Source organism: Anser brachyrhynchus (genome assembly GCF_964034855.1).
Source record: "Anser brachyrhynchus genome assembly, chromosome: 2".
NCBI classification, from domain to species: domain Eukaryota; kingdom Metazoa; phylum Chordata; class Aves; order Anseriformes; family Anatidae; genus Anser; species Anser brachyrhynchus.
Genome location: NC_137695.1, coordinates 6246676 through 6260083, shown reverse-complemented (window position 1 = coordinate 6260083; position 13408 = coordinate 6246676). Strand labels below are relative to the sequence as shown.

General features: G+C 36.2%; 1 protein-coding gene across 1 annotated transcript in view; it reads right to left on the bottom strand.

The window, feature by feature from the left end:
* The window catches only part of LOC308189261 (sodium channel protein type 5 subunit alpha-like), a 36720-nt gene extending 31051 nt beyond the window's left edge, over window positions 1-5669 (bottom strand). The window contains exons 1-3 of the mRNA XM_080579076.1: window positions 5585-5669; window positions 4458-4586; window positions 903-994 (exon numbers count right to left, since the gene is read on the bottom strand). Of these exons, the coding sequence (XP_080435202.1) occupies window positions 903-994; window positions 4458-4586; window positions 5585-5625 (262 nt within the window). The 5' untranslated portion in view covers window positions 5626-5669. The remainder of the gene's footprint in view (window positions 1-902; window positions 995-4457; window positions 4587-5584) is intronic.
* Between the last annotated feature and the right edge of the window lie 7739 nt (window positions 5670-13408).

The window sequence follows — 13408 nt, the reverse complement described above, 5'->3', positions numbered from 1 at the left end:
GGCAGAATAACTAAATTTGAAATATGAGATAGGCAGAGAGTGAGATCCAGGATTTTTTCTAGCAGATGCTTTTCAAAAGAAAAAGAAAAAAAAAAAGTACATTTAATCTCTGTTCTACATAGTGTATCTGAAAGGTAAAGTACTGACAGGTGGTTTGACAAAAATTAAACACTTTTGTTACAATTCCTACTATAATTCCATAGCAAAAAGAAAAAAAAACAACAACAACAAAAAAAAACACTTGCAATTATATAGAAATGACAGTTATTATATATCATGACAATGGGTTATACAGTCTTTTTAGATTTTCAAATGAGTTGTAGATTCTAAAATCCATACATTCACATCTAAATTAGTGGCACAGCTTACAAAAATAACAAATATCTGGATAACATATACAAAATACTATTGATAAAAGAATTATTCTTAATCCAAATTGCAGCTGTGGCCAGTAAATAAACAAATGCAGTTCTGAAATATTGTGAGGACAGCATTCTCAGAAATAAACCATAGAAGCTTAAGCTTGTGAAGGTATAATGTGAAAACAGAAAGATGGTGGTATAGCAATTATTATTTCTGCTCAGAAAAGACAGAAGCAAAAATACAAAAGGTACTGGGGTAAAAAACAGTGAACATTAGTGATGATGGAAAATTACAGAGAGGAAAAAAAGAACAGAAGATACAAAAATTTGCTTCATCAAAATAATTTTGAGGAAAAATGAGAAAAAATATTCTCTTAAGATGCTGCTGAAAGTTACTACACACTGCAAAATAGTCACACCTTGGCATGCTTTTAACTGCCACAAAAAGTGACCGACAGCACAAGAACAGGAGAGGAATTAGTAAAACAGTAATTCTCTGCTCAAACAAAGAGACAAATAATAATATATTTTGTTCCTTACCTGGTATTACTGAAATAGCTTTCAAAGTCCTCAGTACTCTGAAAGTCCGAAGAGCTGAAACATTTCCTGATGTTTTACAGATACTAACATACCTATAAAATTAAACCACCATATAACGGAATGACAAAGATCCAGCTTTTCACAGAATATGCATATAGAGGATGCAGTAATGAATAACATACAGAACAGAAAAAGGTCCAATATACCTCAAAGTAGATGTCTGAAGTTAGGAATTAAGTCCGCTTCTAGGGATTGTTATAAATAATGAGCCTTTTGAAAAATGCTGCTCAAAAGAAACACAGCAGGTTTTTCTTCTTGTGCATTTGGATGCTTTTGAAGTGTTTATCCATCAAAATGTCAAGTAAATATAAAACCTTCAATAACACAACCACACCATCTCACACTGAGGCTGACCTGATTCAGAACACGACATGAAAGTAGTAGTGTTCTACTACTGCTACAACTATCTACTACAACTCTCTCTTAAAACTACACAACATATAGTTTATGGAAAAGGAGTTGAACAAAATTAGTTTTACAATATGTTAACAACAGTTTGAAAATTTCATAAAATGAGGACTTTAAGAGTTGTATATTCCATATAACACTAACGAGTTACCCTACATTCTGTAAGACATCCTTCACGTGACACTGGACAATAATTGTGACTCTTCTTATAATAAGACCATAGCAGGTAACAGAATTCCTTAAAATAAGAAGTCTCAGTAACAGAATCTGACAAACACTGGCTGGAGAGGATCTCTGGAGGTCATCTAGGTAACTTCCCACTCAAAGCACAACTTCGGACCACTACAGTTTTACCTAAGCTGTAAGATTAAATAAAGTACATAAATTAATCACTGCACTGTTAATTTCAAAATATTTTAATTTGTAGTATGATAGGACTCCAAAACCAGAAGCAGGTAATATATTGAGAAGTGCTTATACCTGCCTGAACACAAATGAATTAGGAGCATGGGTAGCAAAGACTGTGAAATGTAGTTGTTCATACAGCTGTTGGACTATTTGACAGCTATTGATGTGTAAATTTCTTCCATATAAAATCCTTACTGATTTGAAGGTTACCCATAAGAAGACTTAGTTCATATAGGTCCATAGGTGTGTGATGGCATCTGAGTACATAACTTGTTACTCCCAAGGGAAAAGCAGTCAGAGGTATGGCAGTTGACAGCAGCCTTTGCTACAGAGCCCATTAGATGCTGCAGTTTAAAGACCCCAGGAAAAATAAGCAAGATGAAGAGGAGGATAAAAACCCTGGACTTTAGGACAACAGATTCCAGTGTGTTCACAGATTTGCTTGGCAGGATCTCACAGGAAACTGCCTCAAAGGGAAAAGTAGCCCCTACAACAGTGGGATGATCGTCAAGGATATTTTCTTCAAAGCATGGGAACACTGCACTTCACTGATGTTTATCACTTACACTGATGTTCAAGAAGGTAGTGACTAAGGACATGTAAAAGTTGAGGCTGTTCAACACTGCTTAGATCTTTATTTGTGAAGTCTGCTGTCAGGCCTCCCAGATCCCTGAGCGTAGTCATCACTTACGAGATTGAATCTGATTGAATCTGGAGTACTGTGATCAGCCTTGGGCTCCCCAGGGCAAGACAGAAATTTCACATACTGGAACACATGCAGCCAGGGATGTCTCTAGGGATGGCCGGTAAAAGAATTAGACGGTTAGATTCTTAGCCTGGGTTGGGTTTGAGTCCGCAGAAGAGCAGGCTAACGGCGTGATGGTGCCTTACAATCTTACTGTTGTTACTAGCTGCCCAATGCAAGGGGTTAGAGAAGATGGAGTTGCACTGTTATTGGAGGCTTACCATGAAACAATGAGAGGCAGCAGAGTTAAGTTGCTACATGATTCCATTTAGGTATTTGGGAGAATAAAAAAAAAATCACATTGTGGTTGGAATGGATTGCCTGGGGAGGTTATTGAGTCTCCATCCTTAGACAAACTCAGTACTTGGTTGGACAAGATCCTGAGCAACCTAATTTAAATTAGCCCTGCTTTTAGCAAGGAGTTGGACCACATAATTTCCCTTCCAACATACATTTCCCCTTAAAAAATTAGGACATGAGAACTGAAAAATACTCAGAAATGCTAAATGGCGGAGAAAGCTTTAAAAATGCTTGAGTCTTGGTTTTGAGTGAATCTGTTCACTGCCGTAAGACTATTTTGCTTTCAAGATTAACATTTTGTATTTGAGATGCAAATTCTGACTTGCTTTCTTCTTCATTTCTTGTCCACCTAGCTAGCTGGTTTTGATATGAACTTAAATATGACCACAGCAGTGATCCATCTGGCCATTTACCCTGTCTCCAAGAATGGCCCATAACAAAGGCTTACAGAAGAGTTTAGCCTCAAGGCAATCATACAGCAATGCCTAACAGATTTCATTCTTCCAGAAAATTTATAGCTCAGGGACGTCCTGAAGAAGACAGTGTCTTTGTTTTAAATATAACCCTTAACGTCTTCTCGTCCTGGATTCTGTCCAGAAACCTTCTGATTGCAAGTAAGCTTTCTCTATCCACAGCCTCCCAAGAGAACGTGCCTACACATAGTGTGAAAAACAAAACCCTTCTTTTTCATTCTGTCATCTGAGAACTTTAGTTGGTGCCTTTAGCTCTCATTTTAGGAGAGCTCTTTTTGGCTTTATGCTAGAGACTTCTACAACGTTCCTGCTTTTTGTTTTGTTTTGTATTGTTTTTCATGAGAGCCCTACTCTAGGTAGTTTCTCATTAGATGGAGCACAAGATGTAACCATCTTTGACACTCTTCTCTGTACTGTTTTTTTAATCGTCATCTTTTGAGATGTCAGAAGCAAGACTACATATAGCCTTGAAAAAAAAAAAAAAGATTTATACAGTGAAACAACTCTGTGTTCTGCTCTGTTATTTATTACCCGTGATGTCCTCTTTTTCTGTTTCATTCTCTGACCATTATTGATTGCACACTGGAGTGGTGTTTTCACCATTTTTTTTTCCAACAAGTGAAATCTATTTCAGAGTTCCTAACTGTGTATGTAAAGATAGGTCTGCTTTTATTTGAGCATCACTTTACATTCTTCAAATTTAATCTGCTATTTATCACCATGTCATTCAACATCTTGTGGTGCGCTTTGAATCCTTCTCAGATAAGCCTCATCTGATCCAGACCACAGCAAATAATACAACATAAGGAAGCATGCTTGGTTTTGGCTGTCTGTGGAGACACTTCTTCATTTAAAAAAAAAAAAAAGTACTGAAAGTATTGCACTGGGAGCAATAAAACAGTTCCATTAACTGTGACAATACATGAAGTAAATGAGCAAATGAATGCTAACTCAAAAAGATGAGCTTTGCATTTAGGTCTTGCTTTAAAGTCTAAGACAATTTTTCCCTCTTCAGGCAGCAGATATGCAAAGAGTGATCCAAACACAGGAACTCTTCAATAGGTAGAATGTCAACTACTGTAAAGAACTTCAGACCATCAAATGTCATATTATTTGCATGTTTGTCCCTTGAGTGTAAAAGAACAACAGAGTTTTACTTACGTCACAATGATAACAACAAAATCCAAACAATTCCACGGATCTCGAAGAAAGGTAAATTCATTCCAAACAAATCCTCTTGCTAATAATTTTATCAATATTTCACCAGTATATATGCCAGTAAAAAGATGTCTGAGAAGGAAATAATATATTTAAGCTATAGAAATAAAAATATAAATGAGATTAAAAGAATTTAGGCACATTCTATCTTTTCTATGATTTAGCCACAGGATGGAAATGAAGGTAGAAAATGCAAAGTATGATAAGGCAGGATAGATTACTTTCAGAAACACACTGTAGATATAAGAACATACATTTCTGACTTTCAGTAAGATTTGCATGTAAATCTATAATCATAAATGTTCATGTAAGTATACCGTACTAATTCTGGATGAAGAATAGTTCACACTTCCTTATGAAAAATTATGAAATTAACGTTATCACTGTGCTTAGCCCAAAATAAGAGGGTTTAAAGTTATGGAACCTCTGATGCCACAGGCAGATTTTCAAATTTTAATTCCAGAACCTCAACTCAATTTACACTGGATACAGAGCACAATTATGAAAGGTAATGAGACGGTACAAAAAGCTCCCTAATGTGGACAACTGAACTGGGAGTGTCCCCAGAAAACACCAAGAGAGAATGGAAATAATACTTATTCCTCTATGCTTTTTGTATGAGCTGGCCATAACAGACACGCAGGTTATTCCCCTAGGATGAGGTGGTTCTCCTGCTCTATTTAGCGTTGATGTGGCCTCACCTTGAATGATGATCTTTGAAGGTCCCTTCCAACTGCATTATTCTATTCTATATTAGAAGTTAGAATCATGCTACACAACCTCTCTAAACAGCATAATCCTTTAAAGATAAAATGGGCCAACCTTCTATATTATACCAGATGGCAAAATTAGCCAACGTAGAGTAAAGGGCGTATTCCTTGTGTATTCCTCTGAGAAAACAGGCTGAAGCTCCACAAGGACTGGCTGCTATTACAATAATCCCAAATCTTCCTCACAGGTCTCTCAGAGGATTTTCAAACCCCAGAATTAGATCACCACATTATTCAATCTCCTTCAGTCCAGCAGGTTAGTTTCCTTAGAGTGAAGAAAAGGCAATTGAGGTAACTTACTCAGTCCAGTTGAGCTGTGCTGGAAGGTTATTTACAGCCATGGAAGCACAATTGAGTATCACAGTACATGTAATAAAGCCAACAAATATTGTGAATAATAAGTCAAGGAAAAAGTGCTGTATTATAAAACAATGAAGTTCAAAAAAGTTGCCAATTTACAAACAAAACCCATGAAGTTATTCAAATAACTACTTTGGTTTTGAATATGCACGACTTTTCTTGCTTTTTTCCAAAGAAGCTGATGTCAGATCAAATTTCTGCTCGGCTGGGTAAACCTCATGATGTAAAAATAACAGCATGTGGGGACAGTTTTGGAAGATAGGACATTAGACTGAAATTCCAGGTGGACATAAGAGGTCAGACAGAGCTGTCGGAAGACATGAGGATCATAAATAAATGAAATACATTTAAAGAAGGAAATCTGAGAGTCCTCTGCTGTCTAGTATTACTTGAAATTTTAGAAACCTCCATTCTCTTGCAGCAGTAACATGAAATAAAGAGAAATGGGTCACAACCCCATACTAACCATGGTTTTTAATAAATCCTAGAGAAAAAAGAAAAAAAAAAACATGAAAAATGTTAATTATCAATAACTAGTGTTCTTTGAAGTTGGAGGTCCATGTATACATTTTTTATGATGGGACAGTTACAGCCTACCACAAATTTGGAAAGTTTTCTCATTTTATGACTGTGGCAGACAATGAAAACATACATAAGAAAAAATATCCTTTCATGAAAGTTCAGTCATCACCTAAAAAAAACGTTGTTTTTGGTTTTGTTTTTAAACAAAATTTAGGATTAACTTGGAACTGAACAGCCAATTTAGTAATTTACAATAGCACTAATATACATTCAAAATCAGCCAAAGGTCCCTGGAAAAAGATCTGTTTCTACAGATGAATAAACCTAAATGAAATCAGATGTTTGGCAGAAAAAGCAGAAAGCCTACAGCTTTGTACTTGCAATCCTTCATATTTTTACCTTCTTCAAACTACGCTTATCTTTTTGCAAATACATGAAAAATGGGTGCTCAGAGCTGTCTATAAACTTGAGTGTGAAATACCTTTCTTAGGGTAACACCAGATTCTTTCAGCAAAGCATTGCTGTAATTCCCACTCTTCATGCTTTAATAACTTGGCAGTCCCTATTTTGTTTTGTTTTTTAATTAAAATTTTAAGCTTGTCACCACAGCACAGATTTAGAAAAAGTTCTAGAAAAGGGCTAAAATATCATACAGTAGCCTCTAAATGTTGTTTCATGACAATATTTGCAGATCAGACTGTTTAAACATGAGATTTTTAAAGTTTTACTTGTAGCAAGCTCATGTAAACATCTTTGCTGTTGTAATACATGATTCAATATACCTCTCAGTATCAAAACCATATGAGCCTACAATTACATTAATATGTAGAGAGGAACAGAATCACAGAAAATGGCACAGCATATTCTAAAATTAAAACGACAGAAATCAATGAAAGGATATGAATGAATCAGAATGTGAATTGCTGCTTTTCTGACTGGATTGAAAGGACCAAGTATACATAAGGCAGGCGTAGCAGTAAACCGGAAAATAGTCCTCCTTTTATTTATCACCATGAAAGTCTATTAAAAAATATAATAATTGTATAGGAAATATTTTAAAGAAACACAAATTTCTTCCCAAACTAAATGTTTTGGTTTTTAAATCTGCACTATATCTAATTGCAGTTATGAGTAAGAATGTAAGCTGTGACACGATGATACAACAAGACCAACTATATGAGTTTATATTTACTGTGATGAAAAAGTAAGAGCAAAAATTAATTAGAAGAGCAACTGCTGATACTCACTTGGTCAAAGTAATTAAAGGATACCATTCTGGGACTGCAATGTTGTTGTCAATATTGCTCAGAAGTACCTTACCCTTGGACAGTTTTATAGGCTACAAGAGATCATTCACAAAGCACACATTGTTTTGTGTAAGGCTGCCAGAAAATTTAATTTTGAAATATCCTTCAACTATCAAGTAACTGTGTAATTCCCTGTAAGCTACCCTAAGGCCCATTGCAGCTCAGTACTATTGCCAGATGAAGTTAAAATTAAATCTCTTAAATCAAAACCACAGCAAACTAACATTATGTAAATGGCTTTGGCTGAATCAGCCTTAGTTTCTCTTTTCTTCATCAAGAATGTCACTCTGATTACTTTGAGAAAAAAAAGTCTCCGGAAGAACCTTTTCACTAATAATTACAAAGCCTTCTGCATGTTCTCTGATTAAATGATTACATTCCAGAAACTTACTGGTGTATATTAAAGAATGCAATGTTCTGCTCTTCAGGTCAAGTCCTCCTCAATAATAAGCAATCACACAATAGAAATTTAATTTAGAAGGAAATACTACAGCAAGTAATTTACATATTCCTATAGGCAAAAAAAAAGAAAATACTTTGCAATGGCATGGAATATATGCAATATAAATATAGTACAATAAACAAAGTTGATCGGATGTTACAAAATAGAAAATTAATGTAGTCTGATTTTTTTTTCTTTTTGTTACATAGAGTACTGGAAATATTTCAGATCTGTCTCTTCTAACTTGTATATTTGTAATTCAACAAAAGCATTTGCAGTAAGACCATGGTGACCTTCCATTTAACAGGTACTGTTTATACTACAGTGAGGCCAGCCCCTCAGACTTCATAGAAACTGCTCTGAATAAGAAATTATCAGTTATTTCAGAACCTATTTTTGATCGAAAAGTATCTATCATGTGTATCTTATTTTCATAATTAATTCTGATTGCTGACTGGGCCTTAAAATACCTTGTAATTAGATTATAAGGAGCGTACTTTAGCACTCCTACCCCAACAAATGCTAGTAATGTTCTGTCTACAGAACAAAGGGCAACTTCTGAACACAGCCTTTACTATCTCGTAAGAGATTAGCAGACCAAATTAAACCAAAAAATGCTTTTGAAGGTTTTAACCTTGTGATCACTATAGTATGGATCCAAATCTTCCAGGGGTTCCCCAATGAGCTCCACAGGAACATCCCCATAGAGAGACGGCAGTTTTTTGTAGGTTTTCAGATCAAGCTGAGGAGTAGGTTTATCTTCTTCAACTTCTTGGTCACTACCCTCCTTCTTAGCTTTGTCTTTCTTCTTTTTTTTCTCAGCAATTCTGTTCTCAATTGCTGCCAAGGACTCAGGAGTGAAACGCTGAAAGCTGTTGGTTTCTGGTGGCCAAAACAAGGGATCCATCTTTCCTTCTATATATTTGTTTCCAGTGCTAGAAATAGCTTAAAAGAGAAAAGTTATTAACAATAAGAAATAATACATAACTGAAATTAATACTGATTAGATAAATTAGTTCTTCCTTCTGTGAAATCCTATACGAAAATTGAGCAAAAGCAACTAGAAACAAATTCATTTAGAAGAAAGGGTGATGTAAAACAAAACACGTAAAGACTAGCAGTTGATTCTGAAGTCATCCTGTATAATTCAGGTTGCAGAACTGATGCATTTTTCCTTCTCCTTTTCACCTGGGAAGTGAAAAAACCCCAGCTCTGTCAGAACTCTGACAATCACTGAATTTCTCTTTGTAGCAACTTAACAGCAAGCATTAGCAGCCTTGCACCTTAGCTACTGTGCTTTTTGCTAACAGCACTCCCATATCTGCCACCCCTCCTGCTCTCTTGGTTCACAAAATAGTCTAATTGGAAGGGATCTCAAGGCTCATCAGATCCACGCCCTGCTCAAAGCAACGCCAACACCGAGGTTGGTCAGAGCTTTGTACTGCTGAGTTTTGAGTACACCCAAGGAGATGTTAATGGCTCACAGCAAAAACCTCATGAGAAATGGCAGGTTTTTACCATTCTGGTTTTGAGCTTTTCTCTCCTCTGATTCTGCTGATTTGTTAGTTATGTTTGCGCTTTACACAATGGGAAATACGCTCAATTGCTCTTAACTACTGTGATTTTGATCCGAGTCGCTGACTTGTTTATTCGTGCTGACAGGTTATGGGTGTGATTGAAAACACAACTCTGCCTCCCACACCAGCCTGGCAAAGGTGAATATGATGAAGCAACTTCACCTTCTCACATACTGATGAATACTGCTTTTCTTCTTTCTTCTACCAGCGTGCCTTTTGCCTGAGCTTAAATCACTGCCAAAGAGGTAGGGTGGCAAGGCAATGAGAAGTACTGAAGTGACTAAATGCAAATCATTAGAAGTATTCAGCTACTCATTACATCTGGTCCAAATTTATCATATTATCATGGAATCACAGAATGGTTTGGATTGGAGGGGAACCTCAAGGCCCACCTAATCCCACCCCTGCCGTGGGCAGGGCCCCCTCCCACCAGCCCAGGCTGCCCCCAGCCCCATCCAGCCTGGCCTTGGGCACTGCCAGGGATGGGGCAGCCACAGCTGCTTTGGGCAAACTTGTAGATGACAGCAATTTACATGACTGCAGCTCTCATCCACAAAAGATGAAAAAAATGTTGACCCATTACAGCATGACTTACCCTTTCTGACTTGTGACAGAACCACCTGCACCCAGCTAATAAACATTTTTGGTCACCAGCAGGTCTTTAAACCACTCTGCATATTCGCTTGCCCAAAGTCCAGCTGTGCTACTTTATTTTTGTGAGCTGAAGTATGGACCATGATAGAGAATCAATATGCTCTTGCAATTAATAGCTCTCTTCTTTAATTGCATTGATATAATTCTTTAAAAAGAATATACCAGTGATTGACAGATTGTGCAATAATTTTGTTTTGGTTTTGGATTTTTCCTCCTCCTCTGGGACTTTACAAAGAAGTTCAGATCTGACCAGGGACCACAATTCAGAGATCAAAATGTACCACGGTAACAAATTGAAAGGGTATAATCAAACAACCATTATTTTGCAAAACCACATAAAGCCATTTCCAATCAAAAGCTCAACAGATAAAGTGAAAAATCAACATGCTCTCTTCTTCAATTTTTAATAATTCTAAGAAGATTAATTTTATTTTCAAAGAGATTTTATGGACAACAGAGGGACTGGCTTTTTAGATAACTGCACTGACTATAATAAAGGCAGCAAAGGAAATGTTTTCAGTTAATATGAACATTGTTTTACTACCAAGGATTCAGAAGCTGAATTTTCAAAAAACTGAAGGCTGAACCTGTCAAAAGTGATGATGAAGAGAAAAAAAAAAAAAAAAAAAAGTACATCGCTTTCAGCAGCAGTAACTGGAAGTTGTAATTGGACAAACATTCATGGACAACGTGAGAGGATTTCTTCAGAAGGTGTAGACATGTGCTGCCCTTGTGCTCACATGGAACAACACATTCTGCCGCTTCATCAGCTGCCAGGCATTTGTAGATTGTGACTTAGGTTAGGAAAAAGGAAGCTATGAACGCCTGACTGAAAAAATATCTTTGTGACTCAGATGGCTACAAATTTGAAAAGACAGAGTAACTACTGGAAATTTCCTGAATTCAGTTATTAACTCAGCTACCTCAAGAGATGATGCTGGTCTAGCTGAACTTTTAAGTCAAGACACTGAGGTAAATAAAGTGTTACCCTCAGAAATGATTTCAGTCTGCATTGGGAAAGTGTTACCCTCAGAAATGATTTCAGTCTGCATTGGGCAGGAAAATCTCCCTAGCAGAAAACTCTGAGATAGAAGCTAGAAAGCACGTGTTCCTAGAGGTAATGACATAGCACCAGCAGATGGGATTTCTTCTAGAACCTCAGAGATCAGACTGCGGTGTGTACATGCAAGTTAGTGTGGGGAAATCCTAACCACACACGACCCAGAACACGCTCCTGAAGGCCAAAGTGCAAATCTATTAATTTGCATGTGTGAAATTTCCATTTAAATTAAATTAACAATTGCAAACCCTACGTTTTGATGTATCTGGTCCTAAAGAGATTGGTCCACCAGTAACAGTTATAAATTTGCTTTCACTACTGAAAGACTGCTCTCTACAGCATCAGGTATATAAAAACATGGCACGAAATTCACAATTTTTGTAATTAAAATGGAAAACCCTTATTCTTCTCATCTTGAGAAAAGGAATGGAATTGAGTGTAAATAAGCTAGTTGTGGTTTTTAAGTTAGGCTAACTGGCTTAAGGCTGACTTTGGGTACTATGAAAATAACACAGAATCTTTTTATGTCCAAAAAGAACCCACAAGGAATTCCAGATATACCAATGAAAAGTATACTGCAAAGTATTAGGAAGAGATGAACATGTCGTTAAATAAAGCGGACACATGGGCACTATTATAGCACAATTATCTATAAAGTTTCTTAAGACAAAAACTACCCTTTCAGGACATTATCTAGAATAGCAAAGTACTGCCAAAAAATGAGTCCATTAATACAATGTTTCGCAGACACAAATTAAAAATTGCTCACTGGGATAATGGCTAATTACTACAGATAATAACTAATGGTCTTAGACTTTTAGAATGAAAAACAAAATATAAATTCAAGCTTTATATGCAGCTCCTTAATTTGGTTATATTTATGTGAATTTCAGAACTCCTTTCAACTCCCTAGAGGTATGTAGGGTTCCTTTTGTAGGTGGTACCATTCAAACTATTAACCAATAAGATATTCTAAAGTTCATAAGAGAGGTATTTAAATCAACTAAACTGCTCAGAAAAAACACTATCAATATCTGTAAATGGTGTTTTTGACAGGAAGGTGTTCTTGGGTTTTGATAGGAAAACAAAAAGGAACATAAATAGAAAAATGTCCCTTTTGGAGGTTTCAACTTAATTCTAGCATATATAGTATTTAATTCTGACTCTCAAGTTATTTCTATCTGCTCCTCATTTATAGCCACTGATTGAACATTTTCTGCAAGCATCTGGAGTTGAAAAAATAAAGGATAAACTGCAATTATCTGCTTATTTTTTATTATTTTTTAATATGCACTTAATAGGCTCTTTCACACAGAAATATTCACAAAGAATAAAAATGATTCCTTGTGGTAGGATTTTGTTTGCACAAAATCCAATAACTATATGTTTAACATACGTCAAAAAGTACCTTAAAATGAATGAATAAAACAAGAATATAACATACAGCATTATTTACTATGAGACCCACCACCATAAGACTGCAACTATTAAAATCCATGCTCTCGTCAGAGTCCCGTTCTCTTTTCAGTACCCATCAACAGCATTTCCAGAAAGCTTGTTTTAACTCTGTATTTTAGCTCGTTAAAAGCTCTGTATGTTTCAAAACTCATTTCTAGTGGTAATGTGCAAAATCAAATTTAAATCAATCTTACACACAGTTCAGACAATCGTTATAACAAAATATCCAGAACCTAATACTTCCAAGTAGTTTATGAAAGAGTACTTAATGACACTGGCACCATGTATATCATATATAGCTTTGGTTCACATAGCAAAATTAGCCTTCCAGCTGTATCAGTAAAATTAGTAGCCTTTTTAGTACCTTGACAACATAGAATTGCAAATTAACACATATTCAGAAACACCAAGATGTTGTGGATGGATACAGTCTGTAGATAAAGACACCTTCACTGAGGTCCTGCATGTGAACGAGGCATCTTAACTATCACTACAGTTGGTGGATATCTAGTAGTAGGCATAGTCAATCCAGGCTGTAGAGATACTCAAATGAACAAAGGGAGATAGCTACCAAAAACTCCAGAGACGATAAATCTCCACTGTCTGTAATGGGAGATTAAACTCCTAGAGCACAGACAGACAGTCTATTTAGACACTTACATGCAATCTTACGCTGAACCAGTCCGTAGCTGCCCAAACTTTCCCTGCTGTTAAACAGATATCTTGACCACTCTATAGAGTCAC